At 52.2% G+C, this 22,722-nt stretch overlaps 2 protein-coding genes across 2 annotated transcripts in view; both read right to left on the reverse strand.

Moving 5' to 3' along the window:
- LOC119975568 (class I histocompatibility antigen, F10 alpha chain-like) overlaps positions 1–6,692 on the reverse strand; it is a 22,941-nt gene extending 16,249 nt beyond the window's left edge. The window contains exons 1-2 of the mRNA XM_038815356.1: positions 6,501–6,692; positions 5,199–5,459 (exon numbers count right to left, since the gene is read on the reverse strand). Of these exons, the coding sequence (XP_038671284.1) occupies positions 5,199–5,459; positions 6,501–6,552 (313 nt within the window). The 5' untranslated portion in view covers positions 6,553–6,692. The remainder of the gene's footprint in view (positions 1–5,198; positions 5,460–6,500) is intronic.
- The window catches only part of LOC119976111 (stonustoxin subunit alpha-like), a 784,268-nt gene that overhangs the window by 55,817 nt on the left and 705,729 nt on the right, over positions 1–22,722 (reverse strand). The gene's annotated exons all lie outside the window — the stretch shown is intronic.

Consider the following 22,722-nt stretch of genomic DNA (forward strand, 5'->3'; position numbering starts at 1 on the left):
TGCAGTGTCCCAGGGGTCAGTGCTGGGGGACTGAGTGCAGTGTCCCAGGGGTCAGTGCTGGGGGACTGAGTGCAGTGTCCCAGGGGTCAGTGCTGGGGGACTGAGTGCAGTGTCCCAGGGGTCAGTGCTGGGGGACTGAGTGCAGTGTCCCAGGGGTCAGTGCTGGGGGACTGAGTGCAGTGTCCCAGGGGTCAGTGCTGGGGGACTGAGTGCAGTGTCCCAGGGGTCAGTGCTGGGGGACTGAGTGCAGTGTCCCAGGGGTCAGTGCTGGGGGACTGAGTGCAGTGTCCCAGGGGTCAGTGCTGGGGGACTGAGTGCAGTGTCCCAGGGGTCAGTGCTGGGGACTGAGTGCAGTGTCCCAGGGGTCAGTGCTGGGGGACTGAGTGCAGTGACCCAGGGGTCAGTGCTGGGGGACTGAGTGCAGTGTCCCAGGGGTCAGTGCTGGGGGACTGAGTGCAGTGTCCAGGGGTCAGTGCTGGGGGACTGAGTGCAGTGTCCCAGGGGTCAGTGCTGGGGGACTGAGTGCAGTGTCCCAGGGGTCAGTGCTGGGATGGACTGAGTGCAGTGTCCCAGGGGTCAGTGCTGGGGGACTGAGTGCAGTGTCCCAGGGGTCAGTGCTGGGGGACTGAGTGCAGTGTCCCAGGGGTCAGTGCTGGGGGACTGAGTGCAGTGTCCCAGGGGTCAGTGCTGGGGGACTGAGTGCAGTGTCCCAGGGGTCAGTGCTGGGGGACTGAGTGCAGTGTCCCAGGGGTCAGTGCTGGGGGACTGAGTGCAGTGTCCCAGGGGTCAGTGCTGGGGGACTGAGTGCAGTGTCCCAGGGGTCAGTGCTGGGGGACTGAGTGCAGTGTCCCAGGGGTCAGTGCTGGGGGACTGAGTGCAGTGTCCCAGGGGTCAGTGCTGGGGGACTGAGTGCAGTGTCCCAGGGGTCAGTGCTGGGGGACTGAGTGCAGTGTCCCAGGGGTCAGTGCTGGGGGACTGAGTGCAGTGTCCCAGGGGTCAGTGCTGGGGGACTGAGTGCAGTGTCCCAGGGGTCAGTGCTGGGGGACTGAGTGCAGTGTCCCAGGGGTCAGTGCTGGGGGACTGAGTGCAGTGTCCCAGGGGTCAGTGCTGGGGGACTGAGTGCAGTGTCCCAGGGGTCAGTGCTGGGGGACTGAGTGCAGTGTCCCAGGGGTCAGTGCTGGGGGACTGAGTGCAGTGTCCCAGGGGTCAGTGCTGGGGGACTGAGTGCAGTGTCCCAGGGGTCAGTGCTGGGGGACTGAGTGCAGTGTCCCAGGGGTCAGTGCTGGGGGACTGAGTGCAGTGTCCCAGGGGTCAGTGCTGGGGGACTGAGTGCAGTGTCCCAGGGGTCAGTGCTGGGGGACTGAGTGCAGTGTCCCAGGGGTCAGTGCTGGGGGACTGAGTGCAGTGTCCCAGGGGTCAGTGCTGGGGGACTGAGTGCAGTGTCCCAGGGGTCAGTGCTGGGGGACTGAGTGCAGTGTCCCAGGGGTCAGTGCTGGGGGACTGAGTGCAGTGTCCCAGGGGTCAGTGCTGGGGGACTGAGTGCAGTGTCCCAGGGGTCAGTGCTGGGGATGACTGAGTGCAGTGTCCCAGGGGTCAGTGCTGGGAGGACTGAGTGCAGTGTCCCAGGGGTCAGTGCTGGGGGACTGAGTGCAGTGTCCCAGGGGTCAGTGCTGGGGGACTGAGTGCAGTGTCCCAGGGGTCAGTGCTGGGGGACTGAGTGCAGTGTCCCAGGGGTCAGTGCTGGGGGACTGAGTGCAGTGTCCCAGGGGTCAGTGCTGGGAGGACTGAGTGCAGTGTCCCAGGGGTCAGTGCTGGGGGACTGAGTGCAGTGTCCCAGGGGTCAGTGCTGGGGGACTGAGTGCAGTGTCCCAGGGGTCAGTGCTGGGGGACTGAGTGCAGTGTCCCAGGGGTCAGTGCTGGGGGACTGAGTGCAGTGTCCCAGGGGTCAGTGCTGGGGGACTGAGTGCAGTGTCCCAGGGGTCAGTGCTGGGGGACTGAGTGCAGTGTCCCAGGGGTCAGTGCTGGGGGACTGAGTGCAGTGTCCCAGGGGTCAGTGCTGGGGGACTGAGTGCAGTGTCCCAGGGGTCAGTGCTGGGGGACTGAGTGCAGTGTCCCAGGGGTCAGTGCTGGGGGACTGAGTGCAGTGTCCCAGGGGTCAGTGCTGGGGGACTGAGTGCAGTGTCCCAGGGGTCAGTGCTGGGGGACTGAGTGCAGTGTCCCAGGGGTCAGTGCTGGGGGACTGAGTGCAGTGTCCCAGGGGTCAGTGCTGGGGGACTGAGTGCAGTGTCCCAGGGGTCAGTGCTGGGGGACTGAGTGCAGTGTCCCAGGGGTCAGTGCTGGGGGACTGAGTGCAGTGTCCCAGGGGTCAGTGCTGGGGGACTGAGTGCAGTGTCCCAGGGGTCAGTGCTGGGGGACTGAGTGCAGTGTCCCAGGGGTCAGTGCTGGGGGACTGAGTGCAGTGTCCCAGGGGTCAGTGCTGGGGGACTGAGTGCAGTGTCCCAGGGGTCAGTGCTGGGGGACTGAGTGCAGTGTCCCAGGGGTCAGTGCTGGGGGACTGAGTGCAGTGTCCCAGGGGTCAGTGCTGGGGGACTGAGTGCAGTGTCCCAGGGGTCAGTGCTGGGGGACTGAGTGCAGTGTCCCAGGGGTCAGTGCTGGGGGACTGAGTGCAGTGTCCCAGGGGTCAGTGCTGGGGGACTGAGTGCAGTGTCCCAGGGGTCAGTGCTGGGGGACTGAGTGCAGTGTCCCAGGGGTCAGTGCTGGGGGACTGAGTGCAGTGTCCCAGGGGTCAGTGCTGGGGGACTGAGTGCAGTGTCCCAGGGGTCAGTGCTGGGGGACTGAGTGCAGTGTCCCAGGGGTCAGTGCTGGGGGACTGAGTGCAGTGTCCCAGGGGTCAGTGCTGGGGGACTGAGTGCAGTGTCCCAGGGGTCAGTGCTGGGGGACTGAGTGCAGTGTCCCAGGGGTCAGTGCTGGGGGACTGAGTGCAGTGTCCCAGGGGTCAGTGCTGGGGATGGACTGAGTGCAGTGTCCCAGGGGTCAGTGCTGGGGGACTGAGTGCAGTGTCCCAGGGGTCAGTGCTGGGGGACTGAGTGCAGTGTCCCAGGGGTCAGTGCTGGGATGGACTGAGTGCAGTGTCCCAGGGGTCAGTGCTGGGGGACTGAGTGCAGTGTCCCAGGGGTCAGTGCTGGGGGACTGAGTGCAGTGTCCCAGGGGTCAGTGCTGGGGGACTGAGTGCAGTGTCCCAGGGGTCAGTGCTGGGGGACTGAGTGCAGTGTCCCAGGGGTCAGTGCTGGGGGACTGAGTGCAGTGTCCCAGGGGTCAGTGCTGGAGTGGACTGAGTGCAGTGTCCCAGGGGTCAGTGCTGGGGGACTGAGTGCAGTGTCCCAGGGGTCAGTGCTGGGGGACTGAGTGCAGTGTCCCAGGGGTCAGTGCTGGGGGACTGAGTGCAGTGTCCCAGGGGTCAGTGCTGGGGGACTGAGTGCAGTGTCCCAGGGGTCAGTGCTGGGGGATGGACTGAGTGCAGTGTCCCAGGGGTCAGTGCTGGGGGACTGAGTGCAGTGTCCCAGGGGTCAGTGCTGGGGGACTGAGTGCAGTGTCCCAGGGGTCAGTGCTGGGGGACCTGAGTGCAGTGTCCCAGGGGTCAGTGCTGGGGGACTGAGTGCAGTGTCCCAGGGGTCAGTGCTGGGGGACTGAGTGCAGTGTCCCAGGGGTCAGTGCTGGGGGACTGAGTGCAGTGTCCCAGGGGTCAGTGCTGGGGGACTGAGTGCAGTGTCCCAGGGGTCAGTGCTGGGGACTGAGTGCAGTGTCCCAGGGGTCAGTGCTGGGGGACTGAGTGCAGTGTCCCAGGGGTCAGTGCTGGGGGACTGAGTGCAGTGTCCCAGGGGTCAGTGCTGGGGGACTGAGTGCAGTGTCCAGGGGTCAGTGCTGGGGGACTGAGTGCAGTGTCCCAGGGGTCAGTGCTGGGGGACTGAGTGCAGTGTCCCAAGGGTTAGTGCTGGGGGACAGAGTGCAGTGTCCCAGGGGTCAGTGTTGGGGGACTGAGTGCAGTGTCCCAGTGGTCAGTGCTGGGAGATCGACTGAGTGCAGTGTCCCAGGGGTCAGTGCTGGGAGATGGACTGAGTGCAGTGTCCCAGGGGTCAGTGCTGGGAGATGGACTGAGTGCTGTGTCCCAGTGGTCAGTGCTGGGGGCTGTGCAGTGTCCCAGAGGTCAGTGCTGGGGGATGGACTGAGTGCAGTGTCCCAGGGGTCAGTGCTGGGGGACTGAGTGCAGTGTCCCAAGGGTTAGTGCTGGGTGATGGACTGAGTGCAGTGTCCCAGGGGTCAGTGCTTGGGGACTGAGTGTAGTGTCCCAGGGGTCAGTGCTGGGTGATGGACTGAGTGCAGTGTCCCACGGGACAGTGCTAGGGGACTGAGTGCAGTGTCCCAAGGGTTAGTGCTGGGGGACTGAGTGCGGTGTCCCAGGGGTCAGTGCTGGGGGACTGAGTGCAGTGTCCCAGGGGTCAGTGCTGGGGGACTGAGTGCAGTGTCCCAGGGGTCAGTGCTGGGGGACTGAGTGCAGTGTCCCAGGGGTCAGTGCTGGGGGACTGAGTGCAGTGTCCCAGGGGTCAGTGCTGGGGGACTGAGTGCAGTGTCCCAGGGGTCAGTGCTGGGAGGACTGAGTGCAGTGTCCCAGGGGTCAGTGCTGGGGGACTGAGTGCAGTGTCCCAGGGGTCAGTGCTGGGGGACTGAGTGCAGTGTCCCAGGGGTCAGTGCTGGGGACTGAGTGCAGTGTCCCAGGGGTCAGTGCTGGGGGACTGAGTGCAGTGTCCCAGGGGTCAGTGCTGGGGGACTGAGTGCAGTGTCCCAGGGGTCAGTGCTGGGGGACTGAGTGCAGTGTCCCAGGGGTCAGTGCTGGGGGACTGAGTGCAGTGTCCCAGGGGTCAGTGCTGGGGATGGACTGAGTGCAGTGTCCCAGGGGTCAGTGCTGGGCGACTGAGTGCAGTGTCCCAGGGGTCAGTGCTGTGGGACTGAGTGCAGTGTCCCAGGGGTCAGTGCTGGGGGCTGAGTGCAGTGTCCCAGGGGTCAGTGCTGTGGGACTGAGTGCAGTGTCCCAGGGGTCAGTGCTGTGGGACTGAGTGCAGTGTCCCAGGGGTCAGTGCTGTGGGACTGAGTGCAGTGTAAGGATGTCAATCGACACAGAGTTTCTATCTTCCTGATCTTACCGGATGTCTGGTTTGTGATCTTCATTATTGTATCCAGCTTCTCCTTTGCCATGTTTGAATGTATGTTCACCAGATCTGTGATATAGTCCCAGTGTGTCACATTGAAATAATCAGCCATGAATTGCTGCCTGGGAATACAGCGACGGATATTACTGTCACTATAACCTATTTGGACACCATTGATTATCGCGACAGTTGTAACATCAGGAAAATCCTCAATTCCGGAGACGATAGTATATATCACTGTGTGAGTGTTGGTGTCTGTAAAAGAAACAGTTCAGTTAACTGTTTAAGAAACACCAAACGATAAACAGAATAATCTAGCTGGAGTTCACTGAGCAGAATAATAGCAGAAACCTCCGGAGTATCACAAACACGGTGAAAGTCAATGTAAACGTGTCAGTGTCTGTAAAATAACTGAATAATGAGGGTTGAAAACAGAATTATGCAGATGCTCCAAACCTGAATTTGTGACAGAAATTTCTGGAAAACACAGGAGATTGGGTGGTATGTGTGCGGAGAAACCAAGTTAATATTTCGAGTCCGTATGATTCAACATAGAGTCTTTATTTAGCACTGCTGCCCGGACCCGGGTTAAAGAGCGGTCCATCCACACACAGACAATCTCCAATTGTCCACCACTTTATCACAATGTCAGAATCCTGTCTGATATTGAAACAGAATCAGATTAAACTGGGTCACAATTAGATGCTGCAGCCTCTCAGAACAGGGAGTAAACACAGAATCAGTCACTCAGGACTGGGCTGTTATCATCTTTGCTGTAATCTCTTTGTAAACACAGCAGCTTTATGTCACTGGGAGAGAAGTCCATCATGTGATTCAGTTTCAGTTTTACTGTTGGCTATGAGCAGAACGCCACACGGTGGGGAGAGGGGGTGGGGGAGACAGTCACTGTGTGAACAGTCTCTCTGTCAAACTGGGATGGTCAATCCAGAGCAGGATCTCCACTGTCCTTCACACAGCTTTTTAATCTCCCCTTTATACATCGTCACTAGGATGTTGGTGGTCTGAGATAACCTGACCTATTCAACCATGAGGGCATCACAGCTGATCCTGGGGTGGGTGAAACATGGATTATCCTTCTCCTCTCCGTCGTATTTTGACACAAATCCCATCAGAGTCTGACACACTGTGCTGACTTCAATGGTGTCAGATATCAGGCTGGCTGTATAACAGGCATCTGATCAAATATCACCCATTTCAAACTCTCCCCAAAAGATTCACATTAACCCCAGAGAGAGTGAGAGAGAGTGAGAATGGAAGAGTGAATTCTGTACTTACCGGGAGAGACCCAGGAAAAACACAGGGAGATGGAGAAAAGGATCAGCAACATTCTGGGAATCCACTGTTCCTGTTCCAATCAGTGACTGGGAATCAAACTCTCTGAGGGGGAAACTAATCCTGTTTATAGACTGGGGAAAATACAAATAACAAATCTACCCAGACTCCATTTTATTGTCTAACTTGAACATTTCCTGAACCAGGCTGAGGATAAATGATTGGTCAGCTTCCGAAAAACAGCCAATTGAAGGATAAACTATCCTGTGTCACCAGTTACCAGGAAGATCAAACTGAGACAGAGAGAGATTCAGGAAGTGAATTCACAGTGAGATTGTGGAGACCTCCTCCAGCAGCTCCAGTGTGAAGAGAGGAGACACTGGGACCCTGGACTCCCCCCTCACAGTGAGATTGAAGAGCCCTCGTCCAGCAGCTCCAGTGTAAAGAGAGGAGACACTGGGACCCTGCCCCCCCCCCCCCCCCCCTCACAGTGAGATTGAAGAGCCCTCGCCCAGCAGCTCCAGTGTAAAGAGAGGAGGCACTGGGACCCTGGACTCCCCCCTCACAGTGAGATTGTGGAGGCCTCGTCCAGCAGCTCCAGTGTAAAGAGAGGAGGCACTGGGACCCTGGACTCTCCCCTCACAGTGAGATTGAAGAGACCTCGTCCAGCAGCTCCAGTGTGAAGAGAGGAGACACTGGGACCCTGGACTCCTCCCTCACAGTGAGATTGAAGAGACCTCGTCCAGCAGCTCCAGTGTAAAGAGAGGGGACACTGGGACCCTGGACTCCCCCCTCACAGTGAGATTGAAGAGACCTCGTCCAGCAGCTCCAGTGTAAAGAGAGGAGACACTGGGACCCTGGACTCCCCCCTCACAGTGAGAGTTATACCAGGAGTGATTAAGCTGTTTTGCTTTTCCCAATCGATGTCAAATGGTCAAATTCCTGAACTTCCCTCCCTATCAGCACAGTTGGTGTAACTACACCACATGGACTGCAGCGGTTCAAGAAGGCAGCTCACCACCACCTTCTCCAGGGTGATTTGGGATGTGAATAAAAATGCTGTGTTAACCAGTGAAGTGTCCATTCAGTGAAAGAATAAAAGAACGTGAAACATTTTCTATCAGTGTTCATTGAAACATGAGATCATTGAACCTCCATTGCCCCATAATCCTCGAGATCCTCACCTCAGAAAACCACACCAGTCACAAGTCAGGAATATTTCAGTTCAAATTTCACTCCCAGCCTTGGCTCACCAGAAGCACTCTCACCTCTGACTCAGAATGTTCCAGATTGAAGCAGCCATTCCAGAGACTTGGGGTGCGATTTAAGAGCCCATGGTGTTAAGAGCAAGATCCTGGCATGGATAGAGGATTGGCAGAGTGGTGATAAAGGGATCTTCTTCAGGATGGCTGCCGGTGACGAGTGGTGTGCCTCAGGAGTCTGTGCTGGGACCACAACCTTTTACAATATCCATTAATGATCTGGAAGAAGGAACTGAAGGCACTGTTGCTAAGTTTGCAGATGGTACATTGAGGGCAGGTACTATTGAGGAAGCAGGCAGACTTCAGAAGGACTTGGACAGGCTAGGAGATTGGGCAATAAAGTGGCAGATAGAATTCAATGTGGAAAAGTGTGAGGTTATACACTTTCGAAGGAGAAATGGAGGAAATCAGAAGCACAAAGGGACTTGGGAGTCCTTGTTCATGATTCTCTTAAGGTTAACGTACAGGTTCAGTCGGCAGTTAGGAAGGCAAACGCAATGTTAGCGTTCATGTCGAGAGGGCTAGCCAAAACCAGGGATGTACTTCTGAGGCTACATAAGACTCTGGTCAGATCCCATTTGGAGTATTGTGAGCAGTTTTGGGCCCTGTATCTAAGGAAGGATGTGCTGGTTCTGGAAAGGGTCCAGAGGAGGCTCACAAGAATTATCCCTGGAATGAAGAGGTCGTTGGAGTTTAGAAGGAAAATGAAATGAAATGAAAATCGCTTATTGTCACGAGTAGGCTTCAATGAAGTTACTGTGAAAAGCCCCTAGTCGCCACATTCCGGAGCCTGTCCGGGGAGGCTGATGTGGGAATCGAACTGTGCTGCTAGCCTGCTTTAAAAGCCAGCGATTTAGCAGAGTGAGCTAAACCAGCCCCTGTGATGAGGGGGTATCTTATTGAAACTTACAGGATACTGCATGGCCTGGATAGAGTGGACGTGGAGAGGATGTTTCCACTTGTAGGAAAAACTAGAACTAGAGGACACCATCTCAGACTAAAGGGACGATCCTTGAAAACAGAGATGAGGAATTTTTTTCAGCCAGAGGGTGGTGAATCTGTGGAACTCTTGCCGCAGAAAGCTGCGGAGGCCAAATCACTGTCTTTAAGGCAGAGTTAGATAGGTACTTGATTAATAAGGGGATCAGGGGTTATGGGAAGAAGGCAGGAGAATGGGGATGAGAAAATATCAGCCATGATTGAATGGCGGAGCAGACTCGATGGGCTGTGGCCTTTTTGCTCCTATGTCTTATGGTCTTCAAGGTCGCATTGTGCTGAAGCGAGAGTGTGCGAGGAGACGCCAAAATCGCAGGAGACGCCAAAAATGAGAAGACCGCCAGGCCCTGATCGGTTTGCAATCTAACCAGATCACTCCCATTGATGAAATCAGGATCCCGCTGTAGCGTGGCAGGAAAACAATAATCACCACCAGACCAATCTCCATTCAATTAACGGGAGCAGCCCCCTATCTAATGACGTCACGTGACCTAACAGCTTCCCCAGCAAGTGGCCACGCAGCGTTATAAAATACCCCTTTTTAAAAACCTGAGACTGTTAGAAGGGCTGCTGCAGGGACCTGAGGAGGTGAGCAGCCATCCTTACTCACTGGCAAAGAGCCCGGGGCACTGGGTTTGCTGCCCCGGGTGGGGTAGTTCGCCATCGGTGGGGTAATGGGGGTTGAAGAGCAGGAGGGTGACAGCCCATGGCCTGGGCTGGGGGGGGGGGGGGGGTTGTGGAAATGAGTGTCTCAGCGCCCGCGGGTCCACCATGCTAACCCCTGACTGTGAGCTCCTGTTCCCGGGGCAACGCCAGTCCCCCGCACCCCCTTAACTCCCACTGACCGTGGAGGCCTCTGGCCGTGTGGCTGAAGGCTATTGCTAATAAGGAATTGCTCTTGATGTGTTCACCTGTGTGGTGAATGTGATTCACACTATATATAGTTGCCAATATCACTCCATGTATATATGTTCGTTATCTACCCATTGTAAGTGCAGTTGCACTATCCGACCACCAGGGGGAGTCGCTCTGGGAGTACGCGAGAGTTTGTACTAGGCTCCTTCCTTGGCTCTGCCCAGGACTCCTCCCCCTGGGACCGATGTATAAAGATCAGTGCCTTAGAGCCAGCCTGCCATTTCATCTGAAGTTCAATGATGAATAGGCTGGCTCTATTGTAAGTGTTTTAAAGCCTCTGTTCAGATCCAACTATACGTGTTCGCTGAATTGATGGTTCCATCAACCTGTCCTGGACACAAATCCCATCAGAGTCTGACACACTGTGCTGACTTCAATGGTGTCAGATATCAGGCTGGCTGTATAACAGGCGTCTGATCAAATATCACCCATTTCAAACTCTCCCCAAAAGATTCACATTAACCCCAGAGAGAGAGAGAGTGAGAATGGAAGAATGAATTCTGTACTTACCGGGAGAGACCCAGGAAAAACACAGGGAGATGGAAAAAAGGATCAGCAACATTCTGGGAATCCACTGTCCCTGTCCCTGTTCAATGATTGGATATAAAACTCTTTAAGGAGGCAACAACTTTATAGACTGGGGTAAACATGAAAAATAACAAAAACTTTCTCCAGACTCTATTTTACTGTCTGACTTAAACTTTGATCATTTCCTGAATGCTGAACCAGAGGATAGCTGATTGGTTAATCTCAGAAAAACAGCCAATTAAAGAGATAAACAATCAGGTTGTCACTAGTTACCAGGCAGATCAAACTCAGACAACTTGGAAAAACAACAACTAATCTCTGTACAGCAACTTTCACAACCTGAACCCTCCCCGAGGGCAGTATTTATAAAACACAGAGACAGATACAGGCCCATGGCCAAAAACTATCTCATAATTGAAGGTTTTCAGGAGTGTCTTATGCAGTGATCTGCATATCTGTATGTACACAAGGGATTAATGTATAGACATAACAGCTAAGTAATCACAAGAGGACAGCACTAGAGACAGGTATAAATAGACAGACTCAAGCCAAGATCCGCAAGGACATGGACGAGGGACCACAAGCAGACAAAGACAGGTCAGCACAGGTGTAGCTAATCATAAGTATTTCTTATATAAACTTGTTCATGTAACATCTAGTTTAAGCATTGGAGAGAGAACAAACTCACAGTTAATTTGTCAACATTACTCAATAAAATATTTGCTCTAATTGGAAGACTACGGGCGGGATTCTCCCAACGGGAGACGAAGTGCAGACGGCGGAGTAAAAATCGGAGTGTTTTACTCCGGTGTCGGAGCCCGTTCCCAGACCCCTATTCTGGGGCCTCCGTGGGGCTGGCAGGGGCGTGGCGTGATTTGTGTGGGGCGGGGCCTCGGCGTGGCGTCGGAGACCCGGTGCAACGTAAAAGACGGGGAGCCTTGAGTCCCGCGTATGCGCAGTTGGGCAGGCGCCAACTTGCGCATGCGCAGTGGCCGTCCTCCCCCAGGCCGTCCCGCACAACAATGGCGCTGGGCTAAAACATTGCCAGCGGAGGAAAGGAGGCCCGCTAACAGAGAGGCCGGCCCGCCGATCGATGGACCCCGATCGCGGGCCAGCATCAGAGGCCCCACCGGGTGAGGGAGCCCCCCCCCCCACCCCCACAGGCCACGCCCCGAGTGCTCCCGCAGAGTTCCCGCCGGCAGCGACTGGAGGTGAACGGCTCCTGCGGGACTATGTCGTGTCGGAGCGGCCACTTGGCCCATCCGTGCCGGAGAATTGGCAGCCTCGCTGATTCCAGCGGCCCACCGTCCGGCGCCGCGCCAAACGGACCGGCGCAAATGGCGCTGATTCTCCGCACCTCGGAGAATCGCGCGGCACCGTCGGTGTGTCGTGGCACGGTTGCTCCGATTCTCCGGCCTGGCGCGGGGCTCGAAGAATTGCCCCCCCTCCGAGTGTTAATCAACATCGAGTTAAAGATCATTCTGGAAGAAGAGCAAGTGAGTAACTTATATTGTGCAAAGAAATACATTACTATCAGAAATAGTAACAGAATATGGTACCCGGCTTGACTTCAAGAAAGCTTACAAGATAAATTAGATCAGAACTAGAAAGAAAAAAAGAAAATTTGTACCGGATATTCGACTTTGGAAGGCTTCGCAGCATTCGGACCCCTCGAAGGACCAAGTTCAAGCTCCATGTTTACTCAAAACTACTGGTAATCTTAACTCTAATTGGAAACTTTTAAAACAGCAATTCCCTATCTTTCTGCAATCACATGATTTGGCCACCGCTTCTGAAGCTAGAAAAATAGCTCTGCTTTTATCCATGGCAGGACAGCAGGCTGTAGAAATATACAACTCTTTCACTTACTCTGAAAGGGAGGACAAAAGCAAACGATGTAATATTTAAAAAATTTGAAGACCACTGCAAAATGCAGAAAAATGAAATCTTTGAGAGATTCAGGTTCAAAAGACCTTTGCAAAAACATGGTGAATCATTCATCAGCTTTGTCACAGATTGTGGTAAACCACTGTTACACCTGTATTAGGTGATGTAAGGTAGGACCTATATTACAGGTTCGCCGGTAGCCCCTGCCGGCTGGCTCCGCCCAGGAAGAGGATTGTAAATATGCATGTCCTCTATTCAGCAGCCATTTCGCCAGCTGCAGTAGGAGTCCACGCATCTTACTGCAATAAAGCCACAGTTGTACCCAATCTGAGTCTTTGTGCAATTGATCGTGCATCAATTTATTGCAGTAAGATTTTCTACAAGATGGACCTCCGAATCAAACCAGATCGCCTGAAGCTGGATCCGCAATAGGCCGACGCCTGAAGACTTTAATCACTGGCTAGCTTGCTTCGAGGCTTACATAAACTCAGCGACCAACACACCGACGGAGGCTCAGAAGATACAGATCCTGTACTCAAGATTGAGCTCCAGCGTGTTTCCGCTGACCCAGGACGCCCCGACTTACGCGGACAAGATGGCGCTCCTCAAAGAGAACTACGCGCAGAAAACAAACTCACTCTTCGCCAGGCACGTACTCGCCACTCGCTCTCAACTCCCTGGTGAATCCATTGAAGACTTCTGGCGGGCCCTAATCCCACTCGTCCAGGACTGTGACTGTCAGGCCGTTACGGCTACCGAACATTCTAATCTTCTCATGCGCGATGCTTTTGTAATGGGGATTGGGTCGGACCTCATCCACCAAAAACTGCTCGAAGGGGCCACGCTCGACCGAGCGGAGACTAAAAAGCTAGCGCTCTCCATGATGGTCGCCTCATGTAATACTCAGGCCTACCCCTCTGGCCGTGCGGCCCACCCCTCCTATCCCCCGTGGACCCCGCAAACAGCCGCCCCAGCCGGGGCCTTACCCAGCCAATACGCCTGCGCCACATGCCAATCCAAGCATCCCGGGGGTCCCCGATGTTACTTCTGCGGCTAGCAGAAGCACCCTCGCCAACGCTACCCGGCTCGCACAGCCATTTGCAAGGCTTGCAGCAAAAAGGGCCACTTCGCCGCAGTGTGCCAGGCACCCTAATCGCCCCCTCACCCCTGGCACATGCACAATGGGTGCCACCATCTTCGTCCGGGACCACGCGCGACCAGTGGGCGCCGCCATCTTCGCCACCCCGGACCACGCGCAGCCAGTGGGTGCCGCCATCTTCCCCCCCCCCCCCTCAGTCCACATGCGGCCCATGGGCGCCGCTATCTTGTTCAGCTTCAGCAATGTGTGGCCCATGGGTGCCGCCATTTTGTCCCCCGCAGGATCTTCGGTCACTGCCATCTTGTCTTCCCCACGGGGCATGGACGCTGACGACATTCCACGACCGGGGCCCCCCACATTCTCCATCTTCTGACACCAGTGATGATCAAACGCAGCTCGCCTCGATGACGCTCGACCAGTCCCGACCTCACAACCTGGCCACCGCTTCGACTATGGTGAAAATCAACGGCCACGTGACCTCTTTCCTGCTGGATTCCGGGGGCACCGAAAGCTTCATCCACCCAGATACGGTCAGGTGCTGCTCCCTCGTGGTCCACTCCGCCAACCAAAGAATCTCCCGGGCCTCCGGATCCCAGTCCGTCCCATTTCGGGAGTTCTGAACGGTCACTCTCACGGTCCACGGCTTAGAATTCAGCCGCTTCCGCCTTTACGTCCTTCCCAATCGCTGCACTGCACTATTACTAGGCCTGGATTTCCAGAGCAAACTCCAGAGCCTCACCCTCAAATTTGGCGGGCCCCTACCACCCCTCAATGTGTGCGGCCTCGCCACCCTAAAAGTCGACCCTTCGGATTGCAAACCCGTTGCCACCAGGAGCAGACGGTACAGCACCCAGGACAAGACATTCAGCAAGACCGAGGTCCAGCGGCTGCTTCGGGAAGGTATTATCAAGGCCAGCAATAGCCCCTGGAGAGCTCAAGTGGTAGTCGTTAAAACTGGGGAGAAGTATAGAATGGTCGTGGACTACAGCCAGACGATCAATCGGTACACGCAGCTCGACGCGTACCCCCTCCCACGCATATCTGATATGGTCAATCAGATTGCACAGTACCGTGTCTTCTCGATGATTGACCTAAACTCCGCCTACCACCAGCTCCCCATTCGTAAATCGGCCCATCCATACACTGCCTTCGAGGCGGACGGTCGTCTCTATCACTTCCTCAGGGTTCCCTTCGGCATCACTAACGGGGTTTTGGTGTTCCAACGAGCAATGGACCGAATGGTAGACCAGTACGGACTGCGGGCCACGTTTCCGTATCTGGATAATATTACCATCTGCGGCTATGACCAGCAGGACCACGACGCCAACCTCCACCGTTTTCTCCAGACGGCACAGAAATTAAATCTCACTTATAACAAGGGGAAATGCGTGTTCCGCACAAACAGACTAGCCATCCTCGGCTACGTCATGGAGAACGGAGTCCTGGGCCCAGACCCGGACCGCATGCGCCCCCTCTTAGAACTCCCCCTCCCCCATGGCCCCAAGGCCCTCAAATGCTGCCTAGGGTTCTTTTCGTACTACGCTCAGTGGATCCCAAACTATGCGGACAAGGCCCGCCGACTCATTCAGTCCACCCATTTTGCCCTTATGGCAGAGGTGCAACAGGCCTTCGCCCGTATCAGAGCAGACATAGTCAAGGCCGGGTTGCATGCAGTAGACGAGACACTGCCCTTCCAAGTAGAAAGCGACGCCTCAGACATCGCCCTTGCCGCCACCCTCAATCAGGCAGGCAGACCCGTGGCATTCTTTCCCGCACCCTTCATGCCTCAGAATTTCGGCACTCGCCCGTCGAAAAGGAGGCCTAGGCTATCGTTGAAGCGTTGCGCCATTGGAGGCATTACCTGGCCGGCAGGAGATTCACTCTCCTCACTGACCAACGGTCGGTAGCCTTTATGTTCAAAAACACGTAACGGGGCAAGATCAAGAATGATAAAATCTTGCGGTGGAGAATCGAGCTCTCCACCTATAACTATGAGATTCTGTATCGCCCCGGCAAACTCACCGAGCCCCGTGACGCCCTATCCCGAGGTACATGTGGCTGCGCACAAGTAGACTGGCTCCAGGCCCTACACAACAGCCTTTGTCACCCGGGGGGCACACGGTTATACCATCTTGTCAAGGCTCGTAATCTGCCCTACTCCGTTGAGGAAGTACGGACAGTCACCAGGGATTGCCAGGTCTGTGCGGAGTGCAAGCCGCACTTCTATTGGCCGGACCGTGCGCGCCTGGTGAAGACCTCACACTCCTTTGAACGCCTCAGCGTGGATTTCAAAGGGCCCCTCCCCTCTACCGACCGAAACACGTACATTCTCAATGTGGCCGATGAGTACTCCTGATTCCCCTTCGCCATCCCATGCCCCGTTATGACGTCTGCCACCGTCATCAAGGCCCTCAACACAATCTTCGCTCTGTTGGGTTTCCCCGCCTCCATCCACAGTGACCTGGGATCCACATTCATGAGTGATGTGTTGCGTCAGTTCCTGCTCAGCAGGGGTATCGCCTCCAGCAGGACGACCAGCTACAACCCCCGGGGAAACGGGCAGGTAGAGAGGGAGAACGGGATGGTTTGGAGGGCCGTCCAGCTGGCCCTACGGTCCAGGAACCTCCCAGCCTCCCGCTGGCAGGAGGACCTCCCTGATGCACTACACTCCATCCGGTCACTACTGTGCACCGCCACAAATAACACACCCCATGAACATCTTTTTGCCTTCCCCAGGAAGTCCACATCCGGTGTGGGGCTCCCGACTTGGCTCATAGCTCCAGGACCGGTCCTGCTCTATAGGCACATCCGGCTCCACAAGGCGGACCCGTTGGTGGACAGGGTACACTTGCTCCATGCCAACCCCCAGTATGCATATGTGGCGTACCCCAACGGCTGCCAAGATACTGTCTTCCTCGGGGACCTGGCACCAGCCGGTTCCACCCACTTCCCCGGCCAGGCGCCATCCTCCCCTCCCCCAGTGCTTCCAACATTGAACATAGAACATAGAATTTACAGTGCAGAAGGAGGCCATTAGGCCCATCGAGCCCGCACCGACCCTTGAAAAGAGCACCCCATTTAAGCCCAGAACTCCTCCCCATACCCGTAACTGTAACCCAGCAACCTCACCCAACCCCTTTGAACACTAAGGGTAATTTAGCCTGGCCAATCCACCTAACCTGCACGTCTTTGGACTGTGGGAGGAAACCGGAGTACCTGGAGGAAACCCATGCAGACACGGGGAGAACGTGCAGACTCCGCACAGACAGTGACCCAAGCCGGGAATCGAACCTGGGACCCTGGAGCTGTGAAGCGTATAATTGAAAATACAGAAAAATGTGTCATTTGAAACATGGAAGTCTGGCAATATCTGGTCTGAGAGGATACAGGGAAAGATCCCACAAAAGGTTACTAGCAGCTGCAAAGAGCAGGATTATAAAATGCAGATGTCTCACAAGCAGGTTTAGCAAACACACAGGTTTCATGTAATAAGCTAAAACAATGGCTCACACCTTCATGGAATACTGTATAACTATCTCAGGAAGCATCTGGAAAAGCATGGATGAGAGTTTCAATTGAATTAAGTGACGAATGTTTAAAGCAGGCAGGTCTTTCAAGTCATAGCCAAGTTAAATTTTAGCATACAGCTAAAAGCAAAGTTTCACACCTTCATTGAAATAAACTCTCTTAGTAAACAGCTGGAAAGGATGGATGATGCTCAGTCGAATTTGGTGTCAATTCTAAGTGTAAAATTCTATGAACATCAAGTCAATTAAAAGAAAATTGGAGACGACCTGTCTACGAGAAACATAATTTAAAGTCAAAATCAAAGGCAAAGTTATGAGCTGGGGACAATTGGAAAATTAAACGATTCGAAATCACAGAAATAAAAGTTAACTATTGAAACCAAAGCATTTTAAAATCAGATCTGAGAGGTGACGTTATGCCCAAAATGAATAATTAGTTGTATTACAATGTTTACATCAAAGATACTTTTTAACTATCAAAGTGAAACAAGCTCATTTACAATAAAGTTGTTAAAACTTAATAACTCTTCGAAAGAGAATATAAACCCGAAGAAAGGGGACAGCCAGCAGAGCCAGAGCCAGCTCTCACAGCTCGGTACATGGGAAGGATAGGACACAGCAACCGAGTTCACCAGCGAATACATCTCAAGAAGACCAGATTCTAAAGAAGATTGATTGTCAAGGTGGGCCTGAAGGTCCCTTCAACCAACAAGAAGGATCCAGAAGCAAGATCTTTTTACCTTTCTGTTAAAAAAGTGTTTACAGCTTTAAAAAAAAATAATAATAATAAAATAACTTAAACGTTTTAACCTGAAACAGTGGTTATTAGCCTACTTTACTTACTTAACAACGCAGGACCCAGGACATCGATGCTACTAAGGAGTAAGTAGGTAAAATTCTTCGGTGAAGGTATGGGTTATACTGGGGGATAACTTGAAAATATAGTTTGACCTGAATAGCACCCACCGAAGCCTGCATCGGAGTCAGGGAGTGAGAATCCCTGTTCACCATTTAGAATATCGACCCTTTTTTGGTAAAGGGGGAATTCTAAGAATAGTGGTGAGTTTTAACTTCAAGCGACAATGCTAACCACTGTGCTACCATGCCGCCCAAAACATTAACCTCACCAGGACCATCCCTCCTTCCCCCATCCACGCAAAAGGATGAAGAGGATTTCGACACGCTCCTGGAATCACCCGACATCAGGCCGGCACCGACGTCGCCAGCATCGACATCACCGCCACCGCTATGTGGCTCCCAGTGGAACGTCAAGGCGCCAGACCGGTTGAACCTCTAACTAGCACCGGATTTTCACAAGACTTTTTTTTACCTCCCTCTTTTTTTTTCTTCGAATAAAACACTGTATATTATTTTCACTACTGTATATAGTTCTACACCACCCCCGCCGGACTCATTTTTAACAGTGGGTAAATGTGGTAAACTACTTTTGTACCTGTATTAGGTGATGTAAGGTAGGAACTGTACTACAGGTTCACCGGTAGCCCATGCATGCTAGCTCGGCCCAGGAAGAGGAATATAAATATGTGTGTCCTCTATTCAACTGCTATTTTGCCAGCTGCAGTAGGAGGCCACGCATCTTACTGCAATAAAGCCACAGTTGTACCCAATCTGAGTCTTTGTACAATTGATAGGGCATCAGAGACATTAAGTTCCTAGCACAAAGCTGTAATTTTACTGCTTTAAGAGACTCAATGATAAGGGATCAGTTAGTGCTGGACTATGTGATTAACGTTTAAGTGAATCATTATTAAAACAGAAAGATTTAAAGCTGGAAAAGTGATTCACAAGTGTTTAACTCACGAACAAAGTAAAGAACAGCATAATGACTTTTATTACTGTGAAAAGATACAAAGCGTCCACCAAGAGGTCGAGTCAGTTAAAATGGTGTCTCCGCATTTGAAACAGCTTCCTTATTGCGGCAGCTCCCATTCAAACTAGTACGCACATGTGCACATCCACAAAAGGGGCAAACCGGCAAAATTCCGTTCTGCGCATGCGCAAGAAGCTGCGCATGCGCAGTTGAAAAGCGCACTCTGGTTGAAGATCAATTTGCACATGCCCAAGAAGCTGTGCATGCGCCAATGCAAAAGATCGCACACCGTCCGAGGATCAATTTACACATGCAAAATCAATTATTACGCATGATGTCACAAGCGTCATGATGTCAGAAGACTTAGACCATGCCTACTTAAAGGGAAACTTCCCGAAAATTCAAAATAACAGTCTTAAAGGTTCAAAACCCAACTTTTTAACCTCAAAAGGCACAACATTGCCTGAATTTCAACCAGCAGTTGGAAATAACTTTCACAGCACCCTGGAACAAGCAATTTGCAACATCCAAAGTGAAGAGTACATTAACAAATCCAAAACTAAGAAGATGACTTGTCAATTAAAAGTGAAAAGAACATTAACAAATCTATAACTAAAGAAAATGATTTGTAAATTAAAAGTGAAGAGCACGATAACAAATCCGAAACCAAAGAAGATGATTTGTTTATTGAAGAGTACTACTCAGACATGGCTGTTATTCGGATATGATGATCATAGCATCAGCAACATGGTTGAAAAGCTCAATACGACTCTACTCATGGGAGATGAATCCAATACCATGATGCAATAGCAGATCGTTGATACATTGGATGACAGCAACCTGTCAAATAGCCAAGTAGAAAATGATGCCACACAGAAATTACTGACCAACTTCGTTGAGAGAGCGTTGATAGTCTCCATGAAGAGAACACTGCACGACTCCACACAGAGAGCGATGAAGGACTCCACAGAGAGAGCAACACAAGCCTCCACAGAGAACTCATTGACAGACTCCAGAATGGAAGCAACTAAAGACTCCAGAGTGACAACAATGCATGAAGAAGACTATGAAGGTCTATCCATCTTATCTGAGCAACCAAATGCAGATTATGAAAGTCTACTCAGCTCATTTGAACAATAAAAAGATGACTATGAAGGTCTAGCTACCTTATTTGATGAACAACAAGAAGACAGTGAATATCTAACCACTGTATGTAAGAATAGTGACACAGTTGTCACAATCAGCATACAAAATGTGCAAGATCAGAACACGACTGACAGATCTCAGCTCGTCTGTACAAAAGGACTTGGCAATCAAAGTGGGCAGCATTGTAGCACATTGGTTAGAACTGTGGCTTCACAGCTCCAGGGTCCCAGGTTTGATTCTCCGCTGGGTCACTGTCTGTGGGGAGTCTGCACGTTCTCCCCGTGTCTGCGTGGGTTTCCTCCGGGTGCTCCGGTTGCCTCCCACAGTCCAATGACGTGCAGGTTAGGTGGATTGACCATGATAAATTGCCCATAGTGTCCACAAAGGTTAGGCGGGGTTACTGCATAACTGGGTTGTGGGGTTACGGGGGTAGGGTGGAAGTGAGGGCTTAAGTGGGGTCGTCAGTCCAAGGGTTGGTGCAGACTCGATGGGCCAAATGGCCTCCTTCTGCACTGTAAATTCTATGTTAAAGTCTATGTTAAAATAAAATTACACATGAGTCCTGTGAGACCACGTCAATTAAAAAGTCATCTAATCTTGACAATCTACAAGAAACTGAAATCTAGAAGATGTTGACTCCAGAAGAGGAGCACCAAGAGATCACAGATGAAGCAGATTAACCAGAAATGGCTCCAGAAGAGGAACACCGAGAGATCAAAGAGGGATCAAATCAACCAGAAATGACTGATGTCACCAAGATCAATGCAACATCAGATTTTTAAAAATAAATCTCAAGTTGAAAAGCTCAATGAAACATCAGGGGTGGGATAATCCAGTATCCGGCGGGCGGGCCGTATCGGGGCCAAAGAACCATTCCGGCATCGAGCCGCCCGGAAAGTGCGGAAACCTCCGGCTAGGCTGGTGCTGAGTGATTGGCGCCGCACCAAATGGCACCGAATGGGCCTAGTTGCCGCATGCGCAGGAGCGCCAGCGTATTCCCAGAACTGCTGCCGTGATTCCTGCACATGCGCAGAGGGTTTATTTTCCGTGCTAGCCATGGCAGAGCTTTGCAGCGACCGGCACAGAGGGAAAGAGTGCCCCCACGCACAGGCCATCCCGCAGATCGGTGGGCCACGATCGTGGCCACCGTGCCCCCCCCCCCTCCCTCAGGGGCCAGATCCCCCCACGCTTCCATGTGGACTCTGCAGGCCGACCACAGAGCCAGGTCCCGCCGATAAGAACCTTGTGTAATTCACGCCGGCGAGTCTGGCCTAAAAGTGGCGGCCGCTCAGCCCATCGCGGAGCGGAGAATCGGGCCAAAACACCGGCACCGGAGATTTCGGCAGCCGGTGGCGGGGCGGCGGGGCGGAATTCACGCCGTGCCCCGGTGATTCTCCGGCCCGGCGGAGGGTCGGAGAATCACGCCCCAGATACTACAAAGGACACTGATACCAATAACTGTAATGACTCAAATTACCCACAAGGAACAGTCATTGAGCACAACAAACAACAACAAGAACAACAATGAAAACAACAATAAAGACAACAACAAAAACAACAATAAAGACACCAACAAAAACAACAACAATGAAACACCAACGTGTACAACATGGTACAACTCTGCACATGAAGGATAATGCAACAGCACAGTCCAAAACAATGGCAAGAGCACAAACATCACATGGCATGACAACAAATCTCACAAATTTATATTTGTTGCAAAACAAGCAAGCAAACCAGTTTTCAAGGCAGATGATATACAGATTTGATACCGCAAGCACAGAAAAATGGCCAGGTCAGACAACCATTCAAATACCTCATCATGACTTGTTGGCACTTAAACACAAGAACACTGACGACGCACACAAAAACATTAAAACATAAACATCACCACTTCAACAGTTAAGAAGATCCAACAGAAGAAGAAAGAAACTCAACCGAATAAATGTATAAAGTTTGGACTCATAAAATTTATTACAAAGATTGGACTCATAAATATTAATTGGCTTTGTATAATTATCAGTATCGTCACAACTTGTACAAATATACATATCATCATTTACCTACCTGTTTTGTGCAATTTTCTTTAAAACAGTACAGAAAATATTTAAAAGAAAAAAGGGGGGATGTAGTGATCTGCATATCTGTATGTATACAAGGGGCTAATGTATAGACATAACACCTAAGTAATCACTGGAAGGCAGCACTAGAGACAGGTATAACTCAAGCCAAGATCCGCCTCTTCGCAAGGACAGGGACTACTGACCACAGGCAGACAAAGACAGCTCAGCGCAGGTGTAGTAATCATAAGTATTTCTTAATCAATCATGTTCATGTAACATCTAGTTTAAGCATTGGAGAGAGAACAAACTCACAGTTAATTTGTCAACGTTACTCAATAAAGTATTTGCTCTAAATGGAAGACGACGAGTGTCAATCAACATTGAGTTAAAGATAATTCTGGAAGAAGCAAGTGAGTAACTTATATTGCACAAAGCAATAGAACAATACTATCAGAAATAGGAAATGACCGGGAATCAAACTCTCGAAGGAGGAAACAACTTTATAGACTGGGGAAAACATGAAAACAAAAACTTTCTCCAGATTCCATTTTACTGTCTGACTTAAACTTTGATCATTTCCTGAATGCTGAACCAAAGGATGGCTGATTGGTTAATCTCAGAAAAACAACCAATTAAAGAGATAAACAGTCGGCCTGTCACTAGTTACCAGGAAGATCAAACTCAGGCAACTTGAAAAACACAAGATCGCAAGATACTGCGAGTGTGGTGAACTCAGCCCAACCCATCACACAAGCTTGCCTCCCCCACATTGATTCTGTCTACACCTCCCGCTGCCTCAGGAAGGCAGACAGCATTATCAGGGACCCCACACACATAGGCATTGCCTTCTTCCAGACCCTTCCATCAGGCAGAAGGTACAGAAGTCTGAAGACTCACACATCCAGACATAGGAACAGCTTCTTCCCCACAGCTACAAGACTCCTCAACTACTCCCCCTCGGACTGACCTGT

The sequence above is a fragment of the Scyliorhinus canicula genome, chromosome 13 (assembly GCF_902713615.1).
Source record: "Scyliorhinus canicula chromosome 13, sScyCan1.1, whole genome shotgun sequence".
In the NCBI taxonomy this organism is placed as follows: Eukaryota; Metazoa; Chordata; class Chondrichthyes; order Carcharhiniformes; family Scyliorhinidae; genus Scyliorhinus; species Scyliorhinus canicula.